This window comes from Nymphaea colorata, chromosome 8 (genome assembly GCF_008831285.2).
Source record: "Nymphaea colorata isolate Beijing-Zhang1983 chromosome 8, ASM883128v2, whole genome shotgun sequence".
Lineage (NCBI taxonomy): Eukaryota > Viridiplantae > Streptophyta > Magnoliopsida > Nymphaeales > Nymphaeaceae > Nymphaea > Nymphaea colorata.
In genome coordinates, this window is record NC_045145.1 from 17,267,120 (window position 1) to 17,282,539 (window position 15,420).

At 38.6% G+C, this 15,420-nt stretch overlaps 2 protein-coding genes across 3 annotated transcripts; one reads left to right on the forward strand and one right to left on the reverse strand.

Moving 5' to 3' along the window:
• The first annotated feature begins 2,975 nt into the window (after positions 1–2,975).
• On the forward strand, positions 2,976–4,863 carry LOC116259076 (uncharacterized). Of its 2 annotated transcripts, XM_031636691.2 has the most exons (3): positions 2,976–4,107; positions 4,251–4,310; positions 4,448–4,863. In XM_031636691.2, the coding sequence occupies exon 1, from the start codon at positions 3,140–3,142 to the stop codon at positions 3,788–3,790; it is 651 nt and encodes a 216-aa protein (XP_031492551.1). In that variant the 5' UTR covers positions 2,976–3,139; the 3' UTR covers positions 3,791–4,107; positions 4,251–4,310; positions 4,448–4,863. The 2 variants fall into 2 exon arrangements, with proteins under 2 accessions (XP_031492551.1, XP_031492552.1); XM_031636692.2 differs by having other exon boundaries at positions 2,976–4,310.
• Positions 4,864–5,708: 845 nt separating this feature from the next.
• LOC116259141 (uncharacterized) lies at positions 5,709–13,705 on the reverse strand. The gene is made up of 23 exons (XM_031636795.2): positions 13,530–13,705; positions 13,071–13,413; positions 12,883–12,983; positions 12,231–12,508; positions 12,054–12,134; positions 11,516–11,650; positions 11,324–11,445; positions 10,691–10,864; positions 10,200–10,305; positions 9,931–10,036; positions 9,738–9,848; positions 9,276–9,439; positions 9,054–9,171; positions 8,379–8,606; positions 7,876–8,066; positions 7,617–7,784; positions 7,439–7,544; positions 7,209–7,346; positions 6,963–7,121; positions 6,663–6,872; positions 6,372–6,566; positions 6,199–6,270; positions 5,709–6,118 (listed from the first exon to the last, which is right to left on the reverse strand). The coding sequence occupies exons 1-23, from the start codon at positions 13,575–13,577 to the stop codon at positions 5,960–5,962; spliced, it is 3,513 nt and encodes a 1,170-aa protein (XP_031492655.1). The 5' UTR covers positions 13,578–13,705; the 3' UTR covers positions 5,709–5,959.
• Between the last annotated feature and the right edge of the window lie 1,715 nt (positions 13,706–15,420).

Genomic DNA, 15,420 nt, shown 5'->3' on the forward strand with positions numbered 1-15,420 from the left:
GAGAAACATATTTGGAGGTGCTAATCAGATGCCATCTTCTTGTCATGAAAAGCATGCCATCGCTGACATATATATATATATATATTGAAACATGTCAGCGAATGTCTATTTTCAAAAGGCTTTTTTTCTTTAGTTTTGCAGCACTAAAAACTGTCACGACGCATGGTGCATTTGATGGCTAGAAACCATGACCAATGAATGATTTGTATTGATTTCTGAAAAGTTTTAGGGGTGATCCTGGAGCTTTTCATAAGAATAGTTTAAATATTTTAAACGAGCTCTATTTGTATCTTGTTAAAATTTTATATAATAGTATTCTCTAAGTTAACTCAGGTTAGACATGGGATTATTTGCCATAAAATCCCCAAAATCAAAGATGCTGTAATCATATACCAATTGGTCCTCGTGGGTCTGAACGCAGTACATTTAAGATAAAAAAGCCTTGGTTGCTTGCCGAAGACGATCTCTATCCGATCAAGCCTGAGATGATTGATCTCCTGCACGCATGGTAGAGACATACAGATATGGATTACGATCCTGTCAGTTATCTTTGATATACCTTCAAAAGTAGAGACATACAGATATGGATTACGATCCTGTCAGTTATCTTTGATATACCTTCAAAAGCGTAGTAGGAACTCAGGACTACCGATCGTGGATCATAATCGCTCAAGATCAGTTTCAGGCATATAATATCATTTATCTTAATCTAATGTCTAATTTCTTGTGTGATCTTAATCTCCTTGCTCACCAAGGAAGCTCTGTAGTGTCTCCTGAATGCATAAATTGGCAACCGTCAGCGGTTCTGTGTAATCTATTTAAGATATACATGACCAGAACCGACCAGGACTCTTAATGCTCTACCTTCTATATAAACCTCTCGTAGCAGGTGACTATCTAACGCTTGGCGTTTCTAATGCTTTTGGCCTTGGGTATATTGAATTCGCTAGTTACTGATCAAGAAACTTGCTTTGTGGAGTCTTCCGTCAAACACTTTTTGATTCCTGGAAGACAATGGTGTCCATGGCATCCCTTCTTTCTTGCTTTGGAGCCACCAGCCTTCACAAGTCCAAGAAAGCCACGGGCAGACGGGCCGGCACGCTGAAGAAGGCGACGCATGATCAGGAGAAGAGTACTTCAAGGCTGCCAAATGAAGCTCGTCACAGCCACGAGGGACAGGGGACGTCAGAGGCCGCTGTGGCCTGTGAAAGCTGTGCAATGTCATCCATGGAGGTGGAGAAGGCAATGGCAGGAGAAAAGAACGGAGAAAGGGTGAGGGACAGCTTCGACCCACGCGCCTGGAGAAACATGACGTTTAAGGAGGTGACCAGTGAAGAAACGAAGAAAACGAGTTCTGCTGTGATGGATAGCTGCGACAATCGTCTGTGGAAGAAGAATGATTGGCTGCTTAAGCAAGAAGGATGCGGATTTCGCAACTCACTGACCGGCACAGTGATGAGATACAGCTTAGGTACTAGTACCGTCTGAAGTCTCAGTTTCCCGGCACTTTGCTTCAACGTGTAAATTCGATACACCTTGACACCATTGTTTTGCCATCGATCGCAAGTACCTAGAACACGTGAATTCGTGAACTTCCCGCTACATTGTGGCCAATGTAATTGCTTAGGGATTTTTTTAATATTATGAAACCATTCCCTGTTTTTGTTTCATTCACTTAGACCTGATTTGTGCAATCTGACATTCAATATTGGGAACTAATGAGAAAGCAAAATTCTGAAAGCTTTTTGGTGTCTCTCGGCGTATTGAATTCAGAGTTAAAGGTGAGTATGGAATGGTTGCGAATATATTTATCAAAGGAAGACTTACTGCTTTAATTTTCTCTAACCCATGAATGTGTTTTTCATAATCTGGTCACTGAAAAAAAAAAAAAGAAAAATTGTACTGGATTGAATCAATTTTCTGCAAAAACTTAAACATTCATCACAAGATATTCTTAATTAGTGTAATTTGAGTTGGTCGGTTCTCGGCCTCTCTAAAGTTGAGTACTGCCGTTGAAAGTACCTGCAGTAATGCATGTTCTGTAGCTACTAAGTAAAATCCAGTGCCATAAAACAACATGTCAATAAACTGGAGGTGGGATCCTTACTACAGATTACTGTGCGTAGCATCTCTGCACAGTTCATGCTTCTAGATGTATATGTCCAACTCGTTTGAAGATGACAACAAACGTATTTTTCTCGATATTGGCAGATAAATTTTGTTATATGTTAGAATTATGTACCTAATCTAGAAAAATACGATCATACCATAGAAAATTTATAATATACCGGAATGAAATGCGCCTTAGTTGTTCTAGAAACTAGTAAATGTGTTTTCTGGTAAACTAATGCGAATATAATTTTCTCAAAAACAGAAGGAAATCAACGTGGGAATCATGTTTCTCGCTTCCAGATGTCTTTGTCGTGTATTATTTAATAGAAAATGTATACGTCTTAGATTCGTTAATTTTTGCGGTTACTCTTTAAGATGTGAAAATCAATAACACAAAAACATGATTGCCAGAAACCTAGCTTTTATTTAAAACATACTCCTGAGACAGTACTGGGAAATGCATCTAAAAGCTTAAATTGGATTAAAAGAAATCTCTTATCAAGTTTTCATCCTCAACCTGCAAAGTTTGTTCTTAATAAATTGCTTTTCCATTCAAGCTCTCATCATTAATTTTTTTTTTCCAGAAAAAATTATCCAATAATTTTTTTTTCCAATCAAACGGCCATACATGTTGCCTATAGTATACTCTCAATTTTAATGAATTATTCATTAGCCTAAATTACAGAAAATTACAGATAAGGCCTATTCCGGTTCGGATCATGCCCATTGTCGAAGATCCAAGGCCCAAAACCTCAGAGAAAGGAACAACCTGCCTGCCCTTGCTTCGGAGAAGCCCCGGAACACAACCTCAAACGGTCATATTCTACTGCCCAGAAAAATGTGACCGTTGAGCAGAGCCCCTTTCTCCCTCCTTCCACGGCTATTTCATTTTCCCCACAAGAAACTCTCCTTCACAAGAACGCATTGCTCTGTTCACCTGATCACTACCGTGAAAGCCTGCATCGCGCTCTCTCTCTCTCGCTCTCCTGTTCTATTTCTTGCTTTATTTGTGCGTTTTGAAACAGCAATGGCGGAAACTAAAGACGCCCACGTCGTGGTAATCTCCACGGGCGACGAAGACCACCTTCAAGAAACTCTCATATCTTCGGCCCACCATCCTCTCCAAGAAATCTCCGAGAGCCCGGGCCACCTCTTGCTTCTAAAACTGTGGCAGAGAGAGGAGGACCTATTCGCCCGCCGGATCACGACCAAGGAGACGCGGATCGACAACATCCGGCGGGAGGTCTTCCAACTGTGCTGCTTTTTCTTCGCGTTCCATGGCTTCTTCCTAACCCTTCTCTTTGTGTCCTCGAATAATTTTAACGAGAATTCCTGTAGAAAATGGTGGGTGCCCTGTTTTTTGTATCTGGTAACCTCGGTCGTCATGATTCTTTGTGTTCAGTACAAGGTGTATAGGTATATGAAGATGTCGGCCCGCTTGCAGAAGGAGCGTGGCGATAGCAGGGCATTGAGTAGATGCATTCAGGAATTGAGGATGAAGGGGGCGAGTTTTGATTTATCCAAGGAGCCACTGAGTAACGTTAGAAGGATTAAAAGTTCGAGTGTCGAAGTCAAATTGACTCCTCTTAGATGGTGTTCTCAGAATCTTGTTACGATCTGTTTAATTTGTGTCACTGGTCTTGTTTTTCCTGCTAGCAGATATATATTATGCAGTTAATCTCAAAGTTCTTTTTGTTATTCTCCTAAGAATTCATGTCAGGATTTATACTGGCGCATTTCTCCCCTTCTTTCTTGTGCATTTGGGCAAGAGTTAGCTCTTGAAAACATCTGCCTGCTTGACTGCCTTGGACCATTTGCTCCGAAAATTGGCCTTGGTGTGATAGAAAGTACTTTGGCTGGGCACTGAACTCTTTGAAAAAGGAGGTTTAAATGCTCCTGGGGTTTGCCCCCTCTTTCCTCTTTTGTTGTTGTCTTATAATGTATAAACCTTGCTCCACAAAATGTCTGGAGAAACCACGCAGATACGGCTCAAAGGTAAGTCTTCCCTTTTCCTGTTCAAACTATCGTTTTCATAGGTCTCTCCTTGTTGGCACTTAGTCTGTTGGTGTTGTTATTTTTTCTCTTTCTTTTCCCCGTTGCACTTGCCATACCAATCACAACACCAAATATGAAAGAAGAAAGTGGCGGGTGCTGAGGAGAAGGGAAGACGGGAGAACCGGGTGAAGAAGTTTCTGAAGGTCTCTTGTTTTTGTGCTTTGTTTTGCAAACGTAATTCATAGTTTTTGGTACTTTTCTGAAGGTCTCTTGTTTTTGTGCTTTGTTTTCCAAACATAATTTAGTTTTTGGTACTTACATACGTGATGAACTCCTACAGGCACGGCAATTCTCAAAACTTATTCCCCTTCAGCCAAGGAAGATAATGTGAAAAAGCTTTGGAGTTGTGTTCACCATAACTCGAAACTCCTTTTCAAAGTTTTTCAGATAAACAAGGATCTCTCTTGTACGGGGAGGGGCCAAGTGCTAGAGAATTTGAACTTCTGTCTACCTGTGAAGTTGCAGGCTTGGTTGCAGCTGTCATCATCATGGCACGCTTCGTGCTTCTGTGTCGTCAAATTCGGCCGTCTCTACTCGTGCGAGCAGCGAAGGTTGCAGCTGCCAGACCATTATATCGTGATCTGTGTTGCCGTTCCTTATGCTTCTGTAAAGTAAAATAAAACGTCAATCTCCCTCTTCCCATCTTATTGTACTAGTTTTTTCTGTTGAATGAACACGAATAAGCATTTATGGTTATTTGTTCCAGTCGCATTATCTCCAACCGGTGAAGATTAACTTTTGTTTCTTTAGTAATTTGTCTACTTATTCCAATCTCCACTGAGCATTTACTAAAATTGAGAATATCATTTTGTATAACACGCACCCCCCCCATTGCCACTTTCCAGCAATGCAAGCCGCCTCAATGACAAAATCTTAGTCCCGTAGTATGAAACCGTAAAAAAACAAACGCGGACGATTCACGGCAGGAAATCAAGCGTCAGAGGAAAAACATACGATTCTAAGTGAGTGTCCTTGTACTTTGGTGGCTCTCTCCAGCAAAGATTACTATCGAATACGGAGAATGAGGAAAGATTTATCGAATGATTTAATAAATTTGTCTATTTGTTCCAGTCTCCTCTGAAGAGGGTGACACTAAATTGAGAATCATCTTTTTGTACGTCACACATTATTCACTTTCCAGCAATGCAAGACGAATTCTTATTTCACATTAAAACTAGAAAACCAAATAAAATAGGCAGAGGGGATTGACGTTTTATTTTATAACTGAAACTAGAAAAAACAAGTGAACCGAAAATTATTTTCTTTTATTCTCGGTTACAATCAAGCCTCTTAAAATGAGTTTTTGTGAAATATTCTCTCAGTCAAATTGTCAGAGGGGGAACCCTATGTATAAAACTCGTTCGCTCCTAAATTTCATGCTTTTTCACATAAGAAAATTGGCGGAGACCCTATGTATAAAACTCGTTCGCCACCCTTCAGGATGCCACAACCCTTTAGGGTGAAATAACAAGGTCATGAAATCTATCGCCAGATTTTCGCCACAGTTATTCATTGCTGCTTTATTTTCCCACATTCTCAGAGAAAAAAAACTCAAATTTTATACCAAAAAATTAATACTGGAAGCATGCGCGTGGCGCATGATCATTATTCGAGATACATCACGAATATAAAGTCATACAAAAGAATATTAAGCAATTACCCATATACAATGAACTGTACAAGAAAGGTTGTGCAGACTGCAGACGGGATTTGGAAGATGAAGCCTTGACAGGCCCAAAGATCAACAAGGTTGAGGAAAGGGGCCAACTTTTTCGGAGTTCTTGTTAACCTGCTAAAAGTAGTAGTAGTTTGATCTTTCTGCTGCATTTTGTGTATCTCTGCAAAGAATTGACCTTGATTCAATCACAGAACGGGGAGGATCAAGGTCCTTATCTTGTAGAGAATTCCCTTGTAATCTCTGCATCTGAGAAGCAAATGTGTCATCCAGAATCTACATGAAGAGGAAGTAACGTCAGTCACGATTTATAAAAATTCGTGACCTGCAACTACCAATTAAAAAAAGTTGCTCACCACTAAAGCATAGTAGGACCCTTTGTACCAGATTCGGTTTTCTTTCTTGCTCTCAAGAAAACTCAAAATACACTAAGCCAAAGTTGAAAACAATAATAACCCATGAGTACAAAAAAAAAAAAAACCCTGTGCAATTATTCATGATAGCAGTCATAAATTACGGGAAATACTACCTGCCCCATTCTGTCCCAAAAGCCACGACAGATGGCAACAAAAATACGACTTGAGAATACATCATGTAAGTTAGATATTATTTCTGCAAGCTGTAGGCTTAGTGGTTGCATTCTTTCACGGATCTCAGCTTCTCCTTCAGCCTCTTTTGTTTCTTCAAGAATTTTTTTGAGGCGAATGCTTCTGTTAGCCTCTGTCTGCATTTAAAAAATTGTCAAACCGAACTTGTAATATAAGAACTCTTTGAAATCTTTATCCTAGATCAGCCGCAGTATTTATAAAATAACACTTACATTTCTTACGAGCTTCTCCACCAAAGCTTGCAAGTAATTTTTGTATTTTGTTCTTAGCATCACAGTGATTCCATTAAGTTGCTCTCCAACAACACCAGCTCTTCTTTCTTCAACACCAGGGAGGAAAGATGCCCATGATTTTAAAATGCTCTCAATCTTACAGTGCAGAATATCTAGAATGCGTTTGACAGTGTTTAGAAAAGTTCCGAGCTGCAATAAGAAAAGGTCAAATATTATGAAAAAATGTACAAATTCGAAACCATATAATGCTACTATTACCCATTTGAGAAAACAACTCACTTGATTAGGAACTATGTAGTGAGATACAGATTGACGCCTAGTGAACTTCTGAACTTGCATGCCAAGCTTTTTCTGAATGCTGTCCTTCAAGGGCATTAATATTTCATTGAATTGTTTCTCCAATGCTTTCATAGTTGCTCTTTCTACATCAGCAATAGCCTGAGAAAGGAAGCAATATTTTAACTCACATATTTTAACTGTCAAGTATTCTAGGTCATGAAGAAAATGCTGCAATGAAATACTTACACTCTCTAGAAGCAGGGAGTACTGAGGCCATCTGTTGATCACTACTTTGTATTCATCCAGCATCGCCTTGATATGTTCATACATATCCTCCACAAATGGCGAAGTTGAATTCTGTGTAGTTATCCCACATAGTGGTGCCTGCAGAGTTTCGTTCTAGTGGTTTAAATTTTAAATCATCCAAGAGGTTCAGAAAGACTGCCTCAAGCGGTTTTATTTATCTGTTATGTTACCTTATCCCCTTTGCAAAGATCAATCAGGTAATCTTGTTTGTCTTGAATCCACAGTACTATGTAATGATGGAACAGATTTTTTGAATCTACACCTCCATTTATAGGACTGAAATGAAGTGAGAAAATTGATTAACTTCACTGAATCTACACTCTTAAAAGCAATTTTATCTCAACAAACCTTATGTTCCAAGAGAAGAGGCTTCCTTCGAAATCAGCAGTTGCAAGCAGAAGTTCAGTTACGTGAGGTGAAGGGCCGGATGGTGGACATGCCACGAGAAAGCCTCTCAGTCTATTACATAACTCAGTGCTGTAAACTGCAGCTGCTATGTTTGGCAGGTCAATTGAACTGAAAAGAGATGAACAAGAACATAGATGTCAACCATCATCCTATATTTTTATGTGCTGATGACAAAAAAATAATGATGTGCATGCAGTACCTTGGAAAGATGTGCTGATTATGTATCTTTATGTCCTTGTAAATCTCACTACTTATGTTGATGCACAAGGTCTTCATCTTGCGATATGCTGTAGTCATTGTTTCCATATCCGTTAGGAACCCATCAGCATTGGCCGACATATATTCATCTGTTTCCAGCATATGCCTTTTACATCTCTTTCTAGCAGCAGTCTGAGTAATGAACATAAACAGAAAGCGTATTAGTTTGATGTCTCTGAACCTATATTGTTCAGCCACTTTTGGAAAATGTAGAGAAGGCATGCCAATATGCAGGAAAGAATTTACATTAAGGAAACTAATAAAAAAATTCAATATTTATACATTCGTACATATAAGGGGACACACTTGCATGACTGTATATATATATATATATATAAGACTACATAATATATATGTAACTCAACAGCTCAATCTGAATTCAAACTACAGGTCTATAGGTAAGGAATTCTGTTGAAGAAAAACTAGAGTCCAACTATAGTTTACCTGCAGATAAGTTCTCAATATGTTTTGAGCTTCTAATGAAAGCACATCATGAAGAAGTGCATATATTTGCACAGCTGGGGCTAAGGCAGGTGCAGCAGAATCTGAAGACGGGCCGAAGAGATCGGATGCCAAGCCAGTAGGAGACAAGTCATCCAATGACTTGTAATTTTCGAAAACAGTTGTTAGGAGACGGCCCACTTGAGCTTCACAGTCAAAAAGGATTCTCTTCTGCAGAAGAATAACATGATGAAACATAAATGATAACAAAATCCTCAAGTATTATCTGAATGACTAATGCATCCACATGCCATACAGGTCTTGAATGTGTAATAATAGATGTTCAGACACAGTTATCTAGATTACTTCCAGGAACTAATCACTATCTCAATTTCAAGTATCTTATCCATCTGCTAGGAAGTGCTCCCAACGGTGCATATTGAAGATGAAGAAGACCATGCAAAGGGAATGAAATAAAGGTCATGAATAGTAGGGCGGCTGAACCAGTGAAAATAGGTAATGTTCATATTCTGCAATTATGTTCTATCTTCTTTTACAAGTTAGGTTCCAAACTGATTCCGGGAACTATAGTTATCTCACTCAAACATAAAAACTATAGCTAAAATATGAATATATAAGGATAATGATTCTTTTAGTTTATAATGGTTATAATACTACCTCTTGTCTGTTGAGGTTGTTTTCATTTCGAGCTTTGATCACTGGTACAAGCAATTCATATGCAAGCTCTAAGCAATCTTTTGTTGGCATCGCCACATCCATAACATAAGAAAGGTACCTGCTCATGAAGAACATATTACAAGCCCAATTTAAGCATTACATGAGGATGCATTACATAAGGATGCAAGAACGATGCTCAAAGATGATAACAATCGGGAATACCTTAGCTTAGTATATGAATCTGAAACTCCATAGTATTCTGCAAATTCAGTTAACAACCACTTCCATGGTCCATACAACCTCAAATTTCGTGAGTGGAAGTGTTGAGATCTCATGGCAGCTTCCAGTACCAAATCATAAGCAAATGTTTCCGAAACTGGCCCACACTAGAGTCATTTTGATTTTGAAAACACTGAGAAAAATCAGAATCTTATATAAAAGCCAGCAAGATAATATGTTCACTGTACCATTGAAGGCCATAAAGAAATTACACAGTATGATACAACTCCACGAAAAACAACTAAAACTTCACATGTACAACAATAAATATGGTTCAGACAAAAGCTGCTGTTACATGTAGTCACTTATACATGTACGTGCATTCATGCGCATCCATATAAGCACAATCATAAACAATAACATGGCCAGGAAATAATAACATAAAAAATGGCAAAGAATGAGTACCTTGACTGAGCTTGTCTCACAAGAGGTGTTGGTGCAACTTATAGCAAGTTGAACCTTCCCTACACATTCAGAATCGTCATCGTATATTGGCCACCATCGAACTCGATCGTTCTGCTTATTTTTCAATTATGGAACTTTTAAAGAATGTAGCATAAAAGATAGAAACACAAGTGAGAAAAAGAAATATGCTTACAAGGTTATCATTCAGTAAAGAAACTTGAATTACAGATCGACCCTGAATACCACCCTTTGAATCACGGACCTCCACAAGAAGAGCATCAGCCTGGCTCTCTGGAAAGCTGATCAGGAAACATGGCATGTAAGTTAAGTTAGCATGAACAATACCTTAATACACATGACAATATGAGCCGGAGCAACTAATGACCATCTATGATGAAATGAACATTTAGTGATTCATGTGATGAAGCTTCAAAGAATGGATGAAACTTTGTCTAGCCTTACAATACATAAGATTCTCCAGATCCTGGCTGCATGGAGATGGCTGACCCTGGCTCCAACTGTGTCTCATCTGATGCGCTTTTCAATTGGAGCATGCATGAAAAAGCATCTACAATACAGTGGAACACCATGAGACTCCATGTCAATAATCAGCAAATGCATCATCATCAAATGTAACTGCTTAACAGTTCATTGGCTATATTTAATAGATGCATCAATTGTAAGGCAATTCATCCATGCTCGTAAAGTCAGGTGTTAGGAAAAGCTCATTCACATCCATTTCTGCTTACTGACTGGCTTCCACCACATAATGAAGTAAATAAACATAGGTTAGTATATCATGAGATCCATTTCCCTAGTTTGAAGTGACAATCAGATGGAAAACCATGTCACAGACTCACATACAAATGAAAACTATCTCGTCCAGGCAAGACCAGAAAAAGCAAGTGCATTCCCAGTATGGGATAATTGCAGGAGGGTTATAGTAACATTACCATGTGATATACCAGCAAATGGAACCGCCTTCAGTGAATACATTCTTGACTTAAGCTGTGCCGAAACCTGACGAACATATTGTGCACCGACTTGCATGTAAGGCAGGCCCCACTGAGAATTTGTAGCTTGTAGTCTCTGACGAGGGTAATGTGGTACAATGCGGATCTTTTTTACTGCATCCATTTGGTTGTAGTAAATGTCATTTAATTTTTAAACACATGTTGTTGGATAAAGTTTCTCAGCTAGAAATGATATCAAAACAATGAATTAACCAGCAAGGGAAAAACAGAACAAGATTATTAAAGGAAGTTGGATTGCAAATAGATTATAAGTACTCATTTTCCCTCATTTAGAGCAAATTGTTCTTTTTCAGAAAAATCCTAGTGATTTCATTGTGCAAAAACTCAGCCATTTATCATACATCAAGTCACAAGTGTGTGTTACCAAATCCTAGTGTGATGCTCAAAGATTTCCAGGCCCCAAATACATTTGAATTGCATAAATGTATATGGGAGCAGGATGTGTTTTGGTTCCAACTAATGATGTACTTGATAGGAAATAAAAATAAAACGAGTAAGCACAGAATCTAGATATGACTAAGAAGCAAAGTGATGAGATGTTGCTGTGTGTACCTTCCACCTTAATTTTTGCAACAACCTTCTTTGCCTTAACTGTGCAGGTCTCTTCCATGGTAGCATCAGATCTCTCTTCTCTCAGCAGTTCAATTTGGGGTTGAAGCAGGAACTTTTGCAACCTATCCATGAGTATGTCAGCACACCTTCTCAATAGACAACCTAACTTGAAAGTTTTCAATAGGAACATACCCAAAGGCATTTCTTAGAGCAATGCACTCGTCTCGAAGGAACTCAGGTGCCTCCATACATCCTCTTGCCCATGCTTGCAGACACAGACGTGTACAAGCCTCATAAGCTACAAGAGTTTGCCAAGCACTCTGACCACTACAAAGGAATAACCCACAGAGGATCATAAATATGAATTCCGATAGCCAAGGATTCAAACAGACTAAGCCTAGAAATAATTCAGGTGAAGGATAATCCAGTAGAATTATCCTAGTGCAAGCTGGAGACCGAAGTCCCAGTATGGCTTTTAGATCATCAAATAACTGCTGGCATACGGATATGAATCTAAAAATTCAATGAACCATTCTTCATGACTTAGTTCATGAACCTCCAAATTGGCTTATCTTTCCACCATTTCAAAATGGTTTTGACAGGCTTATTGATTTACACATGATAATCATATAGGTTGGTGACAATGATATCTCTTGGTTGTGAGGTTTGAAGACAAAAAAGGGGAAAACAGGGGTCGGTATTAAATGAAGAATACAGCGTTATGATTTACCTCGTGCTGTAAATTGGTGCTCGATCAACCGAAGCGGTCTGTCTAGATGGAACCTGCACTCCAGCTCCTATGGAAGACTCTCTGCAGGTGAAAAAAAATTCAAAACGATCACAAACTAAAGATATCAATGCTGCAAAAGCAAAACATGTGCCGTAAAGTCAAACGACTACAAATTACCTTGCACGCGGTGCATCCATTTGACGAGGACACGTTGCCTCATGGTTAAAGCTTTCTTTGTTTGAATCAAAATAAACTTCCCCTCCTTTAGGTGCATCAAAGTTTGATGCTGATGGCTGTGTTTGTAGATGACCATAAACTTGCCCGGTTATGCCTTGAGATGATGGTATATCGTCGGTTGTTTCATGAATACTTCTATGATTTCCAGTCTCTATCATGGGTGGAGCACTGGGAGTTCCAATTTCTGGTCGAATCTGTGGTGTTGATCCTTCAGCATGCTGAACCGTTCACGAAAAATTAGTTATAGCAAGGGTCTACAACCAATTGGATGTAGCACTACAGAAGCACATTTAGAGAAGGCTCCGTATGGCCGTTTGAAGTTTGAACAACTACTACAAATTTACAAGGAGCATATTGTCCTTCTAGCAAGGATCAAGGAAACCGCCTATGTGGAAAATGTTTGTTTGAGTGGATACTAAAAAATGTTCCGCCTCCTATGTTACCAAAGTTAGTTCAGTTTTCTAGTACTGGGAGAAGGCAATAGCATCCCATCTATAAGTTTGCTATTAGAAACGTCAAATTTAAAGAACAGGTTTTAAAAATCAGATTATGTAAAGCTGGAAAAAGGCGGACAAAAATGATGAAAGCTTACAGTAGTATCAGTAGATTCACGACTATTGCGCTCCTCACTGGCAGAAACAGATTTTCCTTCTCCTATGCGCGGATTCAAACCTACAAATCTTTGAGATTTATCTGCAGATTCAATGCATTTGAGTCGGCTAAGTTATTTTGCTACAAACTAAATTACAAAACCTCCTTAGTGAAAGAGCCGTTTTATACCAAAATTGGTGCCGAAAGAATCTTCATCGTCACGACTTGTGGTGGCCTCATTCTCCTGCAACTCAGAATCGCTAGACCCCAAGGCACCTTCATCAAAAGGGTCAGAGTACTCCAGCTCGGCATCATCAGGCGCAGAAGCCACGCTCTCGCCATCATCTTCAAAACCGATGGTTGTATCACGGTGCGCACCAAGAAGGCCAGAATGGAACCTCAGTGGTGGCAGCACGGGAGATAATAAGAATTCCCTCTTCTTGTTCAGCAATAAAGAGGGGTCGGTGTGAGACCCCAAACTGAATCTCTCACTAAAGATCGGGCTGTCCGCCTTCTCCTTGACATTCAATCCCTAATAATAATAATTCCCAAGAAAAGAATAGCACAAGCAAAAAAAAAAAACAAGAAGAGGAAATAAGCCATGGTATCGAAGAGAACTTTCGAAAATGGACGAAATTTTGCGGTTACCTGGTTGATCCAGCTGAGAGCTTTCTCGTCGAGGCCTTCTGTGAACATTTTTCTAGAGATCCTGAGGCGATCGGAAAGGAGAAGCTACCTTGCCAACCTTGTGATCGATGGATCCTTTGGCAAAGTACCAGAGGCGCAGCGAAATCTCGAAAATGCGTTGAAGAAACAAGAGTTAGGTCCACTGCTCCTGAGTAACGGCTATATTCTAGGAGGGGGGCTTTTGTGGTTTTGAAAATTACTTGTAATGACGATAGTACCCTTCGTCTGACCACGATTCCGCTTGGTATTCTCAGGGAATTTAGGCTTTGCCATCTACCCTTCAGTTACTTTTCAATTTTCCACGCCGACATATCTCCTCAAATTGCTAGAGAACGACTTTCAAGTTTCATGGTCGAGTTGATCCAGACCCGAAGAAAGTTGATCCGGTATGTTGGATCCATATGTATGAGGCTTCCATATAAAAGATATTATGACGGTACATGAAGCCTCTTGTTAATGAGACATATTACCGAATTCGGACAAATAGTTTATAATTCTGCTTGATGGAATCTTTTATGTAAATATGAGAGAGAGAGATAGAGGGAGAGAATTTGATAGTCCCATTTAGATCAGGAACAAAAACAAAACCTCTTAATTTTTTGTGAAAAGAATACTCTAAAGGAAACACTAACACTCCATATGTTTATCAACGCTAATTTAATATAAAATATATCTAAATTCAAGTTGTTTTTATAAAAATATTGTTTTTTCTACAATTGAAGTTTTGACGATATAAGAGCTGCTCATATTTTATGATCATAAAATATTATTAAACTCGATAAATGATCAAGTATATGTTTTCCATCAAAACATTTTTAAGATTATAGATATAGCTATGAGGTAAGGTTTGACAATCAATTTTAAGCGGTTTGATTTTCTCCTTAACCTTGTGGCTTTAGAATATACCAATTAACTCTGTTTGTGTGTGTGTATAGAACCTCAAAAAAATATCTCCACCGCAATGGTGCATTTGTTTTCTGTCTTCGTGTATCAAAATTGATTCGTATAATTTTTTATCATTTATAGAAGAGATCTATCTTCATAATTGCGAGTTAGTATTTCGTTGTTTTGGAGGATGAAATTTCATGACGTTTAATATTGTTTTTAGAGTACGAATATCATGGTCAATGTATATTGTAGTTAGGCAGGAAAACATTTGTCAATTAACTACTGATCATACATCTACACAGACACCTGAAAATACATATATAATGCAAAATTGATAAAATAGAGACTATAAATAATTAATTTTTGGCTGTAAGATCTCATTCTTTCTGATATTCAGGCTTTGGATTTGATCAAGCATCCATTATCCAAGTCTTTGTGAACGGGGCGCTTCGCTTAGGGTCAAGCATGTTTCTTCATTTGCATTATTTTAATCCCCAACGGTCCATTTTGCCACCAGCGGAGCGGCCACCAAATATCTGGACGTCACTACAGAGTCCATAATGTCGGTCAGAACCACGACAAGGATCTGTGTGATAAAGTTCAATTTCTAAAAAGTTCTTTATTTTTAAATGAGCATCTTTAAACATTTATTATATATATATATATATATATATATATATATATTGGGGGTTAGATTTAAGCATCACTAACACACTAACTGAACTGAACTTTCATTCAAATTAGGGGTTAGACCCAATTATCTACAATCTAATCCGGATCATGGTATCTCAAAAATTAGACTTTACGTTAGTTAATTGATCCAATTATGATTATTTTTTCCATATGAGTAATTCATTGATTACTTAGTAATGGTTCTGGTTATTACGACTGATCAAATTGGACTTGGCCTTTGGAAAATTTTCCGGATCACGGATAATGGAAAATCCATATATGTCGGACCCCT

Coding starts and splice junctions, on each gene's coding strand:
- LOC116259076 (XM_031636692.2), top strand. CDS start 3,140: ATGGCGGAAACTAAAGACGCCCACGTCGTGGTAATCTCCACGGGCGAC.
- LOC116259141 (XM_031636795.2), bottom strand. CDS start 13,577: ATGTTCACAGAAGGCCTCGACGAGAAAGCTCTCAGCTGGATCAACCAG. Junction 13,414..13,529: donor CTCTCAGCTGGATCAACCAG/GTAACCGCAAAA, acceptor TATTATTATTAG/GGATTGAATGTCAAGGAGAA. Junction 7,785..7,875: donor AATCAGCACATCTTTCCAAG/GTACTGCATGCA, acceptor ATCTCTTTTCAG/TTCAATTGACCTGCCAAACA.